The sequence below is a fragment of the Schistocerca gregaria genome, chromosome 1 (genome assembly GCF_023897955.1).
Source record: "Schistocerca gregaria isolate iqSchGreg1 chromosome 1, iqSchGreg1.2, whole genome shotgun sequence".
NCBI lineage: Eukaryota > Metazoa > Arthropoda > Insecta > Orthoptera > Acrididae > Schistocerca > Schistocerca gregaria.
In genome coordinates this window covers 346,579,666-346,596,983 of record NC_064920.1, presented here as the reverse complement: position 1 = coordinate 346,596,983, position 17,318 = coordinate 346,579,666, and the positions used below count along the sequence as shown (strand labels likewise).

Below are 17,318 nucleotides of genomic sequence, written 5' to 3'. Positions count from 1 at the left end.
GTTGCAGCCATGTTTGAAACACAGTAAATTGTTAGTAATTATATATGTGGCCAGTGGGCTATAGTTTAGTTTGTTTCTGAGTTGGAATTATCAAGTTTCGCCCGAAGTTTACTAGCAACCTGTTTTTAGACTTTTGTGGCAGAGTATAAAATTCTATTCTGAACACTAGACACGGATTCATGGTCTATCTGCAAAGTCTTACTTCTAGCATTGTGATTGTGAATTCTACAGTTCATCTCTAAATCACTCTTGTTATAAATCAAGTTATATTAGGAAGTAAGGAAAGCAAGTGACGCAATCCGTATGTCCCCGCAGGCACTGTTGCAACATCTTGCATTACCGCCTTCACACTACAGTCTATCCCCAATCTTCTTTTTTTTCCACTACAATGTCACATAAAATTACGTCATAGGTTAGTACTGAGTGAAACCATGCTAGTGATCCCACCAGCATCAGTTCGAACAGTTTTCGTTAATTTGTTCAGCTCTTTCCGGTAAACGATACCAAAGGATTTTTTAATTGCCCTTTCCATTTGCTGTAGAGTCAACCGCCCGTAATTTCTCTATTACAGGATTATAAGCAGCGGCCTTCTTATCTCTTCGTGTATTCCCTGTTCTTGAATTTGCACCAAAATGAATGACTACTATACATTTCAATAAATTCGGCAGCGGTCTTTTCAGAACACTGACGTACATCTGCCATTTCAAAATTCACTATGTACGCACAGAAGAGAAAGACTAGACTAAACAAACAGCCGACTAAACGTGTTTCGCGCACCAGAGCTGCTGCAGTCTCCTATCCACATACTCTAGTTTGTCTGCATATATGTTCTTTGAACACGCAGATTTGAGGAAGTTCTCTCAAACCTTCAACTTCAACCTCCAGTTTTGCGCACGTCTCATATTTCCGTAAAACTCTTGTTCACACGCAAATATCTGTCTGTGCGGATGTGGTGTGCGTAGACATTTGTGCAAACACATAGTTGCCTCCAGACAGGGTTTTAGATACCTGAGGTAACTTCTCAGGTGTTTCACTACAATGTTTATCCACTTACGTACCCAAATACGTTTCTTATATCGTTTCTTATGCAGTGATTTTATGTAAGCAAGTATTAACTCCACCACAACACCTGCAGCTACTAAATTTTTTATTTTAGACACTACCATGGCAATGAGAACACGACACGCCCTCTTTAATCATCTAGTTTTTGGGTCTATGGAACGAAAAGTGAATCTAATCTAATTTAAACAAAATTAAAGTGTATACTAGTGTTTCCTTGTCGTATACACAATCATCTGCTTGCAACTCATTTCGCGCATCCCACTAACATTGTACAGCATTGTGTAACCTCCATAGATTGTAATCACCTTGGTATGTACCAACGATTTTTACCTCTTCTGGCTAGTTCTCATTCCGGTTTTCAGTGTTGGTACTTGTATAAAGATTAGCGTTTGTTTTTTGGCAGAGCGAGATAGATTTGTTGTTGTTTACATGAAATTTGTGTACATTATTTAATAAACACTATGTTTAAAAATACATTCCAGAGTGGCTTCTTGTCAATTTTATATAGTATCGGGAGTAAACCGCTACAGATATGGGACAAAAAAGTCAGGAATGGTCATATAAAGAGAATAACTGATAATGATATCCAATCTTTAGTTTTGGAAATAGTGGGTTCTAACGTAAGCACAACGTATATAACGTGCCCAGCAGACCCGAAAAAAACCCTTGGTATTAAGTTGCCGTTCCTGGTCATGATAATAAAGAATTTGAAGAAATATTTTACATTTGAAGTTCAGGTGAGTTAAGTTCTTACTGTCTCTATTTATCTTATTAATGTAACCGATTCAAAGGTGTGTTACCAATTCCACCCAGACGACAACTATAATGATTTAATCACTTATTAGAAAAAATGTCAGTTATGTAAATATCTGAAATCTGTGCAATGATCTGTATGATTACAAACGACGTTTACTGTGCGAAAGAGTTAAAGTTTAATCTTCATTTGAACTAAGAAGGGATTCTTTTGACAGCTATCCTGTGTGAAGGCTTTTTGATTTTTACAAACGTTATACTTGTCCCTACCGTTGCATGCCATGCATTTTCTTTCTGGAGGTTTTGTTTATAATATCTTCAAAACAGTGACACATTATCTTCGGTGTGCTACGCCTGTAGGAGTGTGTGTCCAAAAATTTCTGATTTTATTTAAATATTGTGTACTATGTATGTAATGTGTAAGTTGTCTTACAGTTTTAAATTTTAATGTGATAGTGCCCGTCCCACACATGAAATCTTGGTTGTAGTGACAGACTATTAGATTAGCCCATGGTCAAGGTTAGGTGGAAAGGCGACTACTTTGGTTGGAAGTTGGCGAAGTCAACAGTGTGAATACAAAATAAATGTTGTGGTAAAAGACTGATGTATAGTGTACCCTGATGTCTGTGTTAGTGCTATATTTAACGTCCTGTGCAAAATCGCCAAAGAAAGGAATATGTGGAAAACAATGAGAAGAAGGAGGGACACTTTAAGAAATTAGGCAATAAATTCTATGATACTAGAGGAAGCTGTAGAGAGTAAAAACTGCAGTGGAAGACAATATTTGGAATACATCCAACAAATAATTGAGGATCTATGATCCGAGTGTTACTCTGGGATGAAAAGGATGTCACTAGAGAGGAATTGTTCATGGACCATGCCAGAGCAGTCAGAGGTTGGATAATTTTATGATTCAAAACCGTTAAGAAGATAAGGCTTTGATAAATTAAAAGAACCAGAGGTTGTTAAAAGTTTCATAGGGAGCATTAGGTAACAACTGACTGAAATGGGTAAGGAATGCAGCAGAAGAGGGATGAGTAGCTCTGAGAGATGAAGTAGTGACGACAATGGGCCATAATAGGCTTAGTCCATGTCAAGTCAGGCAGGCTAGGGAAAAATCTTACCTTCATAGTCTTGGATGTTACTGAATGTTAAAATGAAGCACTAAGTAAGGAAGAAATATTTCTTTGCTTTCTCCCAAAACATTTCTGCTCCGTAATACTTCCCTCCAAAGATGACACTGCGCATACCATTTTGAAGATGCGAATTTTGGAAGTTTTGTATCTCTGGAACTGTTCTAGATATGGTCTTGTTTATTTATTTATTTTTATTTTATTTGAAAGATAATTACATTATGATTACAAGGAAATCCTCTATTTGGACTTACCTGTCAAAGTTCTTTTTCCATAGCATTCTGAAATTTTTTAAAAATAATGTATAGATTTTTTTTCAGATATGTCAATTGATAATTTTTTTTTCTTTTGATTAGTACCATATAGTTCTTCATTCCCTGAAAAGGAAAGCTTCCACTTTTTGGCTGAACATGTTTTATAAACAATTGAAATTTTTGCCATACAGAAAACCTGTTATACTACCACATTATCACATAACAGGCTTATAAAAATCAAAACAAAATTTTAGTTTTGAAAGATGAGTAAGATACTCATTTTTCAAGCATTTTAAATGGTTCCAAAATGTATGTGAAAGGTCCAAAGACATAAAGGTTTCAATTTATACAAATTCTGTGCATTCTGTTTTGTACTGAAAGTAGCCAGTCATTAAACAAAAAATGTGTTCTGCTGCTTAAGTATCTTGCTTTGATATAGAGTGATGCCTTTCTGTTGAACCAGTAGGAACAGGAGCACTCTTCTTCAGCACTCTGGAGCAATCTTCAAAACATTGTGGACAGGAAGTGAGCACTGAGCACTGATGGCGTTGTTGCTGTTCTTCAGCTGGAAATATATATCTGACCACTGGTCCGTGTGATAGCATGAAGTTCACTACAATTTCATTTAACTCATAATTGGTGTCTATAATCTCTGCAATCCACAAGACACAGTCATACACACACGCCACAACCATCCCCCTTCTCAGGTTGTGAATCTGAATGTTATTCTGCTGTTTCTGAGTTGTTGGCCGAAGAAATGAAATTTCTTCTTTGTTGCTCTTTAAAGTGCATGCAATATGAGTTCACCCATCACTTTATAAGTCCAAAAATGTGTCTTCTGAATTACTTCCACAGGAGTAGTTTGTTTGGACCGTTCTTCTTTTTTCTGTTCAAGGAATTCTTTGATTTCCTCTTTGGACAAAGGAATGAGGGCTGTGGATGTGTAAGATTTCACAACTCTCGTAAAATCCTCAGCATTCTGAATCATAGCTGTTTTGGGTCTGGAAAGATTATGTTTTGTAACATGGTGCTTCAGCAGTCCTCCTACACCATCACAAGGCCCCTTCCTGTGTCCAGTCGCACTGTATACCCAGTCAGTTGGCCCAAGTGACTTACTCGATTCAAATAGCTGGTAATGATTTTTAGAATGACTAGGAGCACCATCAGAAATAATAATGATCTTTTCTGCCCATTTGCAGTTGAAGAATTTTGTGCATTGCTAGCAAAGCATATGCTGAATCATGTCCTCTGTCATAACTTATAACTTCAACACTTGTGGTCTTCTTTTGAAAATATGTCACTCTCGTGAAAATTGAAACCTGGTCGTTACTCCAATGATACCCTTGTACTTCTTGTGGGAGAGTTACAGACCAGTTCTCAACAAAATCACAGTGAAACACCAAACATAGTTCTTCAGCCAGTACACACCCTTCCACTTCTGCAGTGTGTTGTTACAATTTCTTCAGGTGCTGGTGTGTTACTGCTTCACTGACCATTTACCAAGTTCATCAGTGAAACTTTCAAAGGCAACAGTTTTCTTAATTAGTTTATTTTCCTCCCATGTTGCATATGTAATTTCTACAGAGTTATTTGCTACGTCTTCCAGGTCAAGTGTCTGTAAAGACAGTCCTCCCTTTCCAGGGCAGTCACCACATTCTTGAAACAAACAAGTATCTCACTTTATGTCACAGACTACTAATGACTTAACATGGCCAACCAAGGTGTCATATGTTATGTGCTCCAGTAAGTTCTTTAAAGTTACCACACAAGGTTCAAAATTTGTGCAGTACACACATAAAGAAACATCTCTCGGTGGGTGTGGAACTACCCACTTAGGTCATAGTGCATAAAATTTTGATCTTCCACTATGTGAGGTTGTATATTTCCTCTTATAAATTGCAAAAGTTTCTTTAATACTGCGAGTCATGTACCTAGCTTCACTTTCACAACTTTTTGACCTGCCACTGTTACAGTTAAAGTGTCTTTTTTGAGAACAGTGCCATTTATCTTCCAGATACAATGACTGCACTATTTGAACTTGAGATATGTCTACAGGGTGACCGTAATAGGGATCCTGTCTTCCAAGGACTCCACTTACAGACCTCACATTTATTGGTTTGTCGACCATGTACTGTGATACTGATGGAATGTGGTTCAAAATTGTTTGCTTTGAAAATGTCTCTGGAATAATAGTTAAAACTTGCACCTTTTCACTGTAGGATGCACAACAGCTGAGTTGATATTTGTGAAAAATTCCTGGCAAGAGTGCTTTGGTGCATTTTCTTCTGAAGATGGGATTTCTACTTTGAAGAGTCTGGCGAGTTTTGCTGTAATGTATTCATCCATAGCTTTAGTAATTTCTCTGTGTTTTCATGATGCATAGAGCTTATGACTCAGCTTCACTGACCACAGTTTCTTAACAGTTCTAACACCTACCTCTGTAGTTGACTGATTCAAGGTATTTAATTCTTCTCAGTTGATACAAAATCTGCATCATCTGCACCATGGAAGGCTTCACCTTGTTCAGATACTATCATTGTTGTTATTCTGTCAAAACATTTAGAACACAAAAAGTCGTCACTGGAAACATCTTTACTTAGAAAACAGAGTCTTCAAATGAGAACACTTATTCCAAACCTGAACAAAGTCCTTTTTTTTTGTCTTATATATCACTCTTTTGTGGATATGCAAACAGTCAGCACAATTCACTCTCCTGTGACCCCAGTCAGAAGACATTTCAAACATTCCTTTTCACAAAACAAACTGCAACTGTGTCAACTGGCAAATTCCTCATGAAAACACAGAACTCACTGGATGGTCTCAGATTTCTTAGAAGCCTCCTCAGTAAACAAATTAGCACTGAACAACTACAATACAGAAACCCGCAATGAATAACCACGACAAAGAAACTGACAAGAAGTGTAAGAAATCTGCAATAGTGAAAGTGAAAGGAAATAAATGGAACAAAGAAAGTGATAAGAAGTAACTGCAACAAAGACAATAGAAATAAGCATTGTAACAAAGAAACTAGTAAGAAACAACTTCAGTCCAACTTAAAAGTGGAAGCTCTCATTTACAGATAATATACTACTACATGGTACTAATCAACAGAAAAAGTCTAACTTTCTTGGATTGTCATTTCTGAAAAAAAATATTTCTGTAAATTAAAAAAAAATCAAAAAGTGCCAGTAAAAGAACTTTGACAGATATGTCCAAATGGAGGGTACCACTGTAATAATAAAGCAATTATCTTTCAAATGAAAAAAAAAAAAAACTCTAACAAAATATCTGTAACTGTTACAGAGATACAGCATTTAAAAAAGTTTTCCCGTCTTCAAAATGGTGTTTGCAGTGCCATCTTTGGAGGCCTGTATCTCGGGGCAGGAATTTTTTTGGAGAAAACAAAAAATAATATGTGTTTCCTGCTTACTCCTGAATTTTAACATATGCTGAATTCAATAACATCTGAGGCTATGGAGGTAATCCCCTGCCTGAAGTGATATGGATTATGCTAATATAAGTAAAAAGACAAAGACCAAGAAGAAATCCTTAAATCACACACAACATATTGAATTCAACTGATAAAAAGAGGAAATATAAAAATGCTTTGAGTGAAGCAGATTGTAGGGAATACAAATGTCTAATAATGAGATTGACAGAAAAAAATTAAACAGAGCTTTGGAGAAAAGAGAAACCTCTGTCTGAATAATAAAACTCAGATGGCAAGATGGTTATTAGTAAATAGGGGAAAGTTGAAAGCTGAAATGAGTACATTGCAGAACTTCAAGGAAACCAAACTTGAGTGGGAAGAGAAAGTGGGGGAGATGAAAGTAGATGACAGTTGAGAGTGACACAGAATTATTGAGCTCCTTGGGAGAACATACCATAACAAAACTATTTCAGCTACTGCAGTAATCATGATCTTCAGTCTGAGAACTGCTTTGATACAGCTCTCTCAGGGTGTATATGGCTCGGGAGATTCGGGAAAAATCTAGGAATTTTTTCATCCGGGAGAAAACCGGGAAAAACCTGGGAATTTTTTAGAATTCTGAGAATGTTTCATTGTTTTAGTTTTCAGTTAAATTTTTATGATTTTGACTAGTAAGAACCAATACACCAACACAGGATATTACTGTATCCCGCATCTGCAGGATAATACTGCAGCAACAAAACATTAAAAAGAGAAAGAAAAAACGAAAATAAAACTTAAGTCTCAAAGGAAATCCATCATATACAACAACAAAACATAGTGCCCATACAAGCGTCTGCCAACAGCAAAGTGTGTCAAAGGCTATAGAAACACTATGCAATGATTCATTATGACACATTGCTTCCGATGAACATGACGTGACAGCTGTTGACATTAGATTCGTTTGCGCAGTTGAGTCGCGTATGGGTAGTACCTTCTCTCGCTTCTGGCTATGGATGTGTGGCTGGGCGCCACTATCTAGTATTGCCCCGGTTCGGAAATATCGTACCACCGGGGCTGTTGCACAGAGAAGTCTGAGTTGTGGTGGGGAGGTGGGTAGTCTCCACATGATCTGTGTTTTCGTGTAGTGATTTTGCTGTTTCCTCTTCATTTATTACTCTCACATCAAATGAAAACAAAATGGAGTCTTTGGCCGGGAGCTATCAAATGAATTAAAATACTTTCACATAATTACAGAAGTCTAAAATATGTTATTATTTTCAGGTTTTATTTCCACCTTTCTGACAGTCAAGCATTAGTCACCTTGCAGAACAATGAAGTTATTTTTGCTCCTTTGCTAAAGAGATTTGGCTTTTATTCATCTTTTGCGCTGAGGCAGTCAATTTATTTGAAACAAAGTGTTTAATTTCACACTGTTGGCTAGTTTCAACTGTTCGCTGCATTTCATGTGCATGTTTTCCATATTCTAGCTCGCATGGCATTATGCCATAATAAAGAACCAAACATGAGATAATACAGTACTGGTACACGAGAAAATTTACATCCAAATCTGGACGTACGAATGTGCACTTTAAGCCAAATTATGCATTTTAGGAAATTCCAATGAGCTTGAAGTGTCCTCTGATGTCTTGTTTCTTTTGTGACATAGTGCAAGGTCTTTTAATGTTTTAAACATACGAACATACGCGCTTCCTGTGTCATCAAAGCTGCACAAGAGCAGTGGCACCTGTTATCTGGCGCTCTCTGGCAACTGCTGAAATGAATAAGTTTCTAACAGGTCACGGGAAAACATTGCGGATGGTGATTTGAAAAGCGTTACTTTCAAAGTAAATTTCCTTTTACACAAGATGAACTATATGCTAGAACGTACGATGAATTTCTTAAATCACAGAGTGTTTGACTTTCAATTAAAAATCAACTCTTTGTAGACGACCATCTAGAAGAATTTCGAGCCCAGAAAATCAGACATTTACGTTGTTATTAAAAATTTTACTGGCGCATTTGTGTGATATATCTTAAAGTGTAAGAGGCGCAAAAAGATCAACAATATATGTAGAAGCTTAGCTTCACTTGTGGCTTATTAATCTTCGAGACTACAATTATATGTGAAACCTCTGTTTTTCTTGTAGCAACACTATGTTTATTAATTTAAACCATCAACTTTTCTTGTTTGTGTGTTTGCGCTACTTAAGAGTGATCTTGCTATTGGCTGACTACGTCACGTGTCCTATGCTGTCATCAGCTGGCGAGATCACATGACATGAGCTATGACTGGTTTACAAAAGTGCGTCGCAATCTCGATTTCAATGCCTTGGAAAGTAATATGTGGTGTTTGGTGGAATTCGAATTTATATCTTCGTAACACGAAAAAATATGCAGCGTACATGTTGGTGCTGCGCATCAAAGATCTATCCGAAACGTGCCCCTCCTCCCATTTTCGTTTTCTAAAGTGCTGGGAAATTCTGTGTCGGTATATAGAACCATAAACATTCAAAAGACTGACAACTGATAAGTTTTACAGTGCCAAGGAAAAGTATGTTATGTTAACCGGGGACCTAGAAACGACGGATAGGCTACACCCCCGCTGCTGCGCAGTGGTCTGCAACCTCACGATGACTACCACAGTCCACGTCACCCCTCCGCCATCCCACACCGAACCCAGGGTTATCGTGCTGTTTGGCCCCTGGTAGACCCTCCAGGTAACATCTCACACCGGGCGAGTGTAACCCCTATGTTTGTGTGGTAGAGTAATGGTGGTGTACACGTACATGTAGAACTTGTTTGAGCAGCAATTGCCGACATTGTGTAACTGAGACGGAATAAGAGGAACCAGCCCGCTCCGCCGAGGCAGATGGAAAACCGCCTAAAAACCATTCACAGACAGGCCTGTTCACCGGACCTGGACACAAATCCGCCGGGCTGATTCGTACCAGGGACCGGCACTCCTTCCCGCATGGAAAGCCGTGCGTTAGACCGCACGGCTAACCGGGCGGGCAATGAAAAATATATTCTCACATAACATGGGGAAAAATGTTCTTTCACCTGGGAGAAAGTGTATTTTCAACTGAGAAATCCAGGAAAAACCTAGGAATTTTTTTTCTTTGTCCATGTATACACCCTGTCTCTGCACTGGTCTGTCATGTGCAAGTCTCTTCATCTCAGCATGACTCCAACGTACATCCATTTGTACATGTCGGATTATCAAAAGCTGGGATTTCGTTCATCTACTTTGACCTATGACATGATCAGGATGATGGACATGCATAATATTTAACTCCAGCAATAAAATGAAATGTACAGGACAGCCATGGGAAATACGGAGTTTTGGAGGGGGCAAACTAAATGTATGACAGTAAGAATAAGAACACCATTCCAAAACAGATATCAAGCATGTATAATTCTCAACATTCAACACAACAATAAAATTCAAAAATAAAAACTGTTGGTATTGTAAATTTCACTTGACCCGTAGGGAGTCCTCAATACCAGGCACCCACACAGAACTCAAAAACCTAGTACCTCATTATTAGCTATTCGAGCTGCCCCTCGGACCTTCAGCTTTGTACTGTAGCTTCTATTTCAAAAGTTTCTATTCCCTTCTTGTCTGAACTGATTATCATCTATATTTTACTTCTTTTGCAAGGCTACTCTCCTAACAGATACCTAGAGAAAAGACTTCCTCACATTTAAATCAATACTTGGTTTTAAACTGCTTTTTGAGAAATGCCTTTCTTGCCATTGCTAATTTGCCTCTTATATCCTCTCTATTTTGACCATGATCAGTTATTTTCTGCTCAAAGAACAAAACTCATTTCCTATTTTGTCTCATTTCCCTCAGCTTTGTTCTATTTAATTTGATTGCCTTCTCTTGATGTTGTATTACTTTTCTTGAAACTCATCTTAGAATCTGTTTTCAAGACACCATCTACTCTGTTCAGCCCACCTTCCAAGACCCTTGTCATCACTGACATAATTACAATGTCATCGCCATAACCCAAAGTTTTATTTCTTCTTGAATTTTAATTCCCTTTCCAAATACCTCATTGGTTTCCTTTACTGTTTGCTCAATTGAATAACATTGATGGTCAACTGCGCATAATGTTGTTACTTCATATCTGTGTAAACAGGAAGCAAACAGAACAGTGACAGTATTTCTTTTGTGTCTGTATTAGTTTTTGGAATGTAGATTGTGCTAACAGACTGGTCTATAGCATATCTAGAAATCTGAGTTGGAAGGTGACAGTTTGTTAGTTGGGAAAGCCCACAAATGTAAATACAGAATCATAGATGTGGTGGCGTACTAATCTTTAGCGTAGTGTGAAGTCTAGATAAGGTAGAAACACAACAGGTCATGTATAGTGAAGCGGTACTGAATGCTTCATTCAATCCATTTTGGAGATAGGCTTCAAACCTAGCACACTGCCTTCTCAGCTTCTGCCGCCCCTTCATGTTCAGTTATTATAAATGCAGTAAGATTTCTGTACAAATTGAAGATAGTCATTTGTTCTCAGTATTTTGTCCCTGCTATCTTCAGAATTTCAACAAGTACAATCTAGTTAACACTGCCAAATGCTTTCTCTAAATATACAAATGGCAAAAACATAGGTTTGCCTTTTTAAAATCTATTTTATAAGGTAAGTCATAGGATCAGTATTGCCAGGTGCATTCCTGCATTTCTATGGAACCAAAACTGACCTCCTTGAGATGGGCTGCTGTCTGTTTTTTCATTGTGTCATGCTAATATTTTGCCACCAAGACTTCTAAAACAATGATCCGGTAGCATTCACACCTCTCAGCAGTGCTTACTTTGGAACTTCAGTTCTTACAGTCTTCTTGAAGTCTAAGGGTGTTTTGTATATCGTACGTACTAGGTGGAATCTCCCCATGAACCGTGGGCCTTGCCGAGGTGGGGGTGACTTTCGCACCTCACTATCAGTGATACACAGTTGTACTGTAGGTGCAACAACAGTGGAGGGGTATCTGTGTAAAGGCCACACAAACATATAGTTCCTGATGAGAGATATCAGCCTTTTCAGTAATTGCAGGGGCAGGAATAACAGGACTTCTCCTTAGGTTAGTACAGGATTATAAAAACAGTATATCAAACAGAGATAACGCAGTAGGAGATCTAATATTGAATAATCAAATACGAATAACACTGTAAATGTTGATGAGATAAAATAAATGTATAATGAGATAAAAGAAATTTTTCAGATAGCTAAGGAAGTTGAAACTTCTATCATAGTGGGGTACTGGAACTTGAAAGTATCTAAAGGAAGAGAAAGAAAAACAATAGGAGAATATGGACTAAGGAAAAAGAATGGTAAAAGGTAAATTTTTGCACAGAGCATAATCATCACTAACACTTGGTTTCAGAATTACGTAAGTATGTTATATACATGGAGGAAACATGGAGATACCAGAAGGTTTCAGAGCGATTACTGAATGGTGTGATAGAGATTTCAGAACCAGATTTTAAACTGTAATACATTTCCAGGGGTGGTTCTGGACTTTGACCATAATTTATTGGTTATGAACTTTAAATTAAAACTGAAGAAATTACAAGAAAAGGTAGTAAATTAAGGAGCTGGCACCTGCATAAATTGAAAGAAACATAGATTGTTGATAGTTTCAGAGAAAGCGTTCAGTGATTGACTCAAACAGGAAAGAAATACAGTAGAAGAACAATGGGTAGCTTTGAGAGATGAAATAGTGAGTCATGCAGAGATGAAATAGGCTAAATGACAAGCCTAATCTTGTATAACACAGGTGATCATGAATTTAATTCACAAAATGAAGTGAAGCATCCCAAAGGCATGGGGAGATGTCAACATACACGCCATCAGTAGATACTTTAATGATTTTAGTTACAGCTCGCTGTGAAAGTTGGAATGGCCACTAGAGTGCATAAGGTGTTGTTCATGTATAGTGTTCTTATCAGGCCTGGTATGTTACTTGAGGAATATGAATAGTGTCTTATGTTTAGTGCTCACTTGGAGGGCAAGCAGATGCCGTATCCTCATATGAGACAGTGTTATCAGGACATGAGAAGAGTTCAGAAGGACTACATGGTGGGTCTCCATTTGATTTAATTGTTATTGCATGCAACATCCAGACGCGTGAGGCATTTAGGATGTGACAGTCACCTGATCTTTGTTGCATGGAATGTGCTGGCAGGCTAACTCGTCATTAAGAGTCCAGTCAACCATTACTGATCACCACAAGGGAGGAGCACCAACGACCTTGCAATCTCTTTACATGTGCGCCTGCCCTCAAAACAAGTAATGGGCTCCAAGCAATATTTTGTGTCGTCCCATGCTGTTAGTCAGAAATAAGAAGTAGTTGGATGAAGGAATTATTGTGAGGTCAACGGAGGCTTCCGATCCCACCCGTCAGCTTTGACCCTTGACGTAGGGGTGTTGTGGTGTGTGATGCCATGACGGCGCAGAGTTTAGTTCATAAGTTGGTTGTGTTTGTAGATGTCGTCTTGTTGTGCATGATGGTGTCCTCTAGTTGTGTGTGTAAGGTCCGAGTGTTATGTGGATTATTGGATTCATTTGAGTGTTGTTGGTCGCAGTGTGCAGTAATTTGGATTGCCTGTGATTGAAGGATGGAAATTAGTTTCAGTGAGTTATCAATTAATTTTTTTGTTTTGTTTATGTGGTTGCAGTGTTGATTGGTGTTATTGGTTTGCTGTTTGTTGTGCGGTAAGGTGTTTAATTTATTTTGTGGCTTCTTTTGTCAGGTAAGGATATGACAGTGAAATTTCATAGTTCGCGGTTGTGTGCTGAGGTGGGGGAGGATATGATGTCCCTCATAAAATATTTGCAGGTGTTTGGACTGCTAGCTGAAATAGTCAAGTACAGTCTCTGTAAAGAAAATACACGGTTGACGAGAGTTCTGGCGTCTCAGACCAGGAACTTACATGTGGCGGTGCCAAAGGGATAATATTTGGCGCTCCATTAGACACGGTACCTAGTTTGAGAAGTCTAGGTTGACCATGAGATGAATTGTTTTGATGACTTGTTATTTTTGTTATAGATCCTCCTCCAGTTTTCGTGCACAGGAGACTGATGTGAGTGAAAGGATAGTTTTGGTTGGTTTTCTTGTTGTTGGGAAGTGTGTTCAGAATATGTGAAGCATAGGGGTAAGTTGGGTGGGCCGGGGATGCCGGTTGAGATAGATGAATCACAGTTTGGAAAGAGAAAATATGGGAGAGGTAAGTCTCCGCTATCATGTGTGTGTGTGTGTGTGTGTGTGTGTGTGTGTGGGCGGCCGTACTTTTGGGGGGGGGGGGGGGGGGAGTGGGTATGCAGATTGTGTTTTCAGTGTTTTGGAGGGGTGTAGGGAATTGGTGGGGTTAATTGAAGAGTATATAGAGGATGGTAGTACGGTAGTGTCAGATGCTTTTTCATCATATAGGGGGTTGAGGAAGTGGGGTTATGATCATTTAGTTGTAAATCACAGAGTTCAAAAACTACGAAACTGGGCCGTGTACTAACACAATAGACGTTTTTTTTTTTTTTTTTTTGGGGGGGGGGGGGGGGTGGGTGGTTAAATCAGTCATGGGGAGGGTAAGAGGTTCTCTTCTAACCTGCAATCTCATTTAGGTGAGTATTGCAGGCAGAGGAGTGTCCCTGGGGAGTATTGCATTTTTTGCGTCTTTTTGAGGGCTGTTAGTAATAAGTACAGGCCAAGGGTGGTTAGTTGAACGGTTTTTGTATGTGGTTGGGGGGGGGGGGGGGGCAGGGTTGTTGGTAATGTTTGTGGATTTAGGTGGGTTACATGGGGGGGGGGCATTGTTTTATGATTATGTAGCGGAGGATCTGTTTCGTTGCAGTTGTTTTTGAGTTGTAGTGTGTGATTGTGTTTCATTTATTTTTTGGTTTTTATTTGTTGGTGCCCCCCCATGAACCATGGACCTTGCCGTTGGTGGGGAGGCTTGCGTGCCTCAGCGATACAGATGGCCGTACCGTAGGTGCAACCACAACGGAGGGGTATCTGTTGAGAGGCCAGACAAACGTGTGGTTCCTGAAGAGGGGCAGCAGCCTTTTCAGTAGTTGCAGGGGCAACAGTCTGGATGATTGACTGATCTGGCCTTGCAACATTAACCAAAACGGCCTTGCTGTGCTGGTACTGCGAACGGCTGAAAGCAAGGGGAAACTACAGCCGTAATTTTTCCCGAGGACATGCAGCTTTACTGTATGATTAAATGATGATGGCATCCTCTTGGGTAAAATATTCCAGAGGTAAAATAGTCCCCCATTCGGATCTCCGGGCGGGGACTACTCAGGAGGATGTCGTTATCAGGAGAAAGAAAACTGGCGTTCTACGGATCGGAGCGTGGAATGTCAGATCCCTTAATCGAGCAGGTAGGTTAGAAAATTTAAAAAGGGAAATGAATAGGTTAAAGTTAGATATAGTGGGAATTAGTGAAGTTCGGTGGCAGGAGGAACAAGACTTCTGGTCAGGTGACTACAGGGTTATAAACACAAAATCAAATAGGGGTAATGCAGGAGTAGGTTTAATAATGAATAGGAAAATAGGAATGCGGGTAAGCTACTACAAACAGCATAGTGAACGCATTATTGTGGCCAAGATAGATACGAAGCCCACACCTACTACAGTAGTACAAGTTTATATGCCAACTAGCTCTGCAGATGATGAAGAAATTGAAGAAATGTACGATGAAATAAAAGAAATTATTCAGATAGTGAAGGGAGACGAAAATTTAATAGTAATGGGTGACTGGAATTCGAGTGTAGGGAAAGGGAGAGAAGGAAACATAGTAGGTGAATATGGATTGGGGCTAAGAAATGAAAGAGGAAGCCGCCTAGTAGAATTTTGCACGGAGCACAACTTAATCATAGCTAACACTTGGTTTAAGAATCATGAAAGAAGGTTGTATATGTGGAAGAACCCTGGAGATACTAAAAGGTATCAGATAGATTATATAATGGTAAGACAGAGATTTAGGAACCAGGTTTTAAGTTGTAAAACATTTCCAGGGGCAGATGTGGACTCTGACCACAATCTATTGGTTATGACCTGTAGATTAAAACTGAAGAAACTGCAAAAATGTGGGAAATTAAGGAGATGGGACCTGGATAAACTGAAAGAACCAGAGGTTGTACAGAGTTTCAGAGAGAGCATAAGGGAACAATTGACTGGAATAGGGGAAAGAAGTACAGTAGAAGAAGAATGGGTAGCTCTGAGGGATGTAGTAGTGAAGGCAGCAGAGGATAAAGTAGGTACAAAGACGAGGGCTGCTAGAAATCCTTGGGTAACAGAAGAAATATTGAATTTAATTGATGAAAGGAGAAAATATAAAAATGCAGTAAATGAAGCAGGCAAAAAGGAATACAAACGTCTCAAAAATGCGATCGACAGGAAGTGCAAAGTGGCTAAACAGGGATGGCTAGAGGACAAATGTAAGGATGTAGAAGCTTATCTCACTAGGGGTAAGATAGATACTGCCCACAGGAAAATTAAAGAGACCTTTGGAGAGAAGAGTACCACGTGTATGAATATCAAGAGCTCAGATGGCAGCCCAGTTCTAAGCAAAGAAGGGAAGGCAGAAAGGTGGAAGGAGTATATAGAAGGTTTATACAAGGGCGATGTACTTGAGGACAATATTATGGAAATAGAAGAGGATGTAGATGAAGACGAAATGGGAGATACGATACTGCGTGAAGAGTTTGACAGAGCACTGAAAGACCTGAGTCGAAACAAGGCCCCCGGAGTAGACAACATTACATTAGAACTACTGACGGCCTTGGGAGAGCCAGTCATGACAAAACTCTACCAGCTGGTGAGCAAGATGTATGAGACAGGCGAAATACCCTCAGACTTCAAGAAGAATATAATAATTCCAATCCCAAAGAAAGCAGGTGCTGACAGATGTGAAAATTACCGAACTATCAGTTTAATAAGCCACGGCTGCAAAATACTAACGCGAATTCTTTATAGACGAATGGAAAAACTGGTAGATGCAGACCTCGGGGAGGATCAGTTTGGATTCCGTCGAAATGTTGGAACACGTGAGGCAATACTGACCTTACGACTTATCTTAGAAGAAAGATTAAGAAAAGGCAAACCTATGTTTCTAGCATTTGTAGACTTAGAGAAAGCTTTTGACAATGTTGACTGGAATACTCTTTTTCAAATTCTAAAGGTGGCAGGTGTAAAATACAGGGAGCGAAAGGCTATTTATAATTTGTACAGAAACCAGATGGCAGTAATAAGAGTTGAGGGGCATGAAAGGGAAGCAGTGGTTGGGAAAGGAGTGAGACAGGGTTGTAGCCTCTCCCCGATGTTATTCAATCTGTATATTGAGCAAGCAGTAAAGGAAACAAAAGAAAAATTTGGAGCAGGTATTAAAATTCATGGAGACGAAGTAAAAACTTTGAGGTTCGCCGATGACATTGTAATTCTGTCAGAGACGGCAAAGGACTTGGAAGAGCAGTTGAACGGAATGGACAGTGTCTTGAAAGGAGGATATAAGATGAACATTAACAAAAGCAAAACGAGGATAATGGAATGTAGTCAAATTAAATCGGGTGATGCTGAGGGAATTAGATTAGGAAATGAGACACTTAAAGTAGTAAAGGAGTTTTGCTATTTAGGAAGTAAAATAACTGATGATGGTCGAAGTAGAGAGGATATAAAATGTAGACTGGCAATGGC

At 39.0% G+C, this 17,318-nt stretch overlaps 1 protein-coding gene across 2 annotated transcripts in view; it reads left to right on the top strand.

Moving 5' to 3' along the window:
- Positions 1 to 1,395: 1,395 nt before the first annotated feature.
- The window catches only part of LOC126344845 (cilia- and flagella-associated protein 20), a 69,235-nt gene continuing 53,312 nt past the window's right edge, over positions 1,396 to 17,318 (top strand). The window contains exon 1 of one of the 2 annotated variants that reach the window (XM_050002055.1): positions 1,396 to 1,799. In XM_050002055.1, the coding sequence (XP_049858012.1) occupies positions 1,524 to 1,799 (276 nt within the window). In that variant the 5' untranslated portion in view covers positions 1,396 to 1,523. The remainder of the gene's footprint in view (positions 1,800 to 17,318) is intronic. The other variant, XM_050002054.1, reaches the window with a different exon arrangement.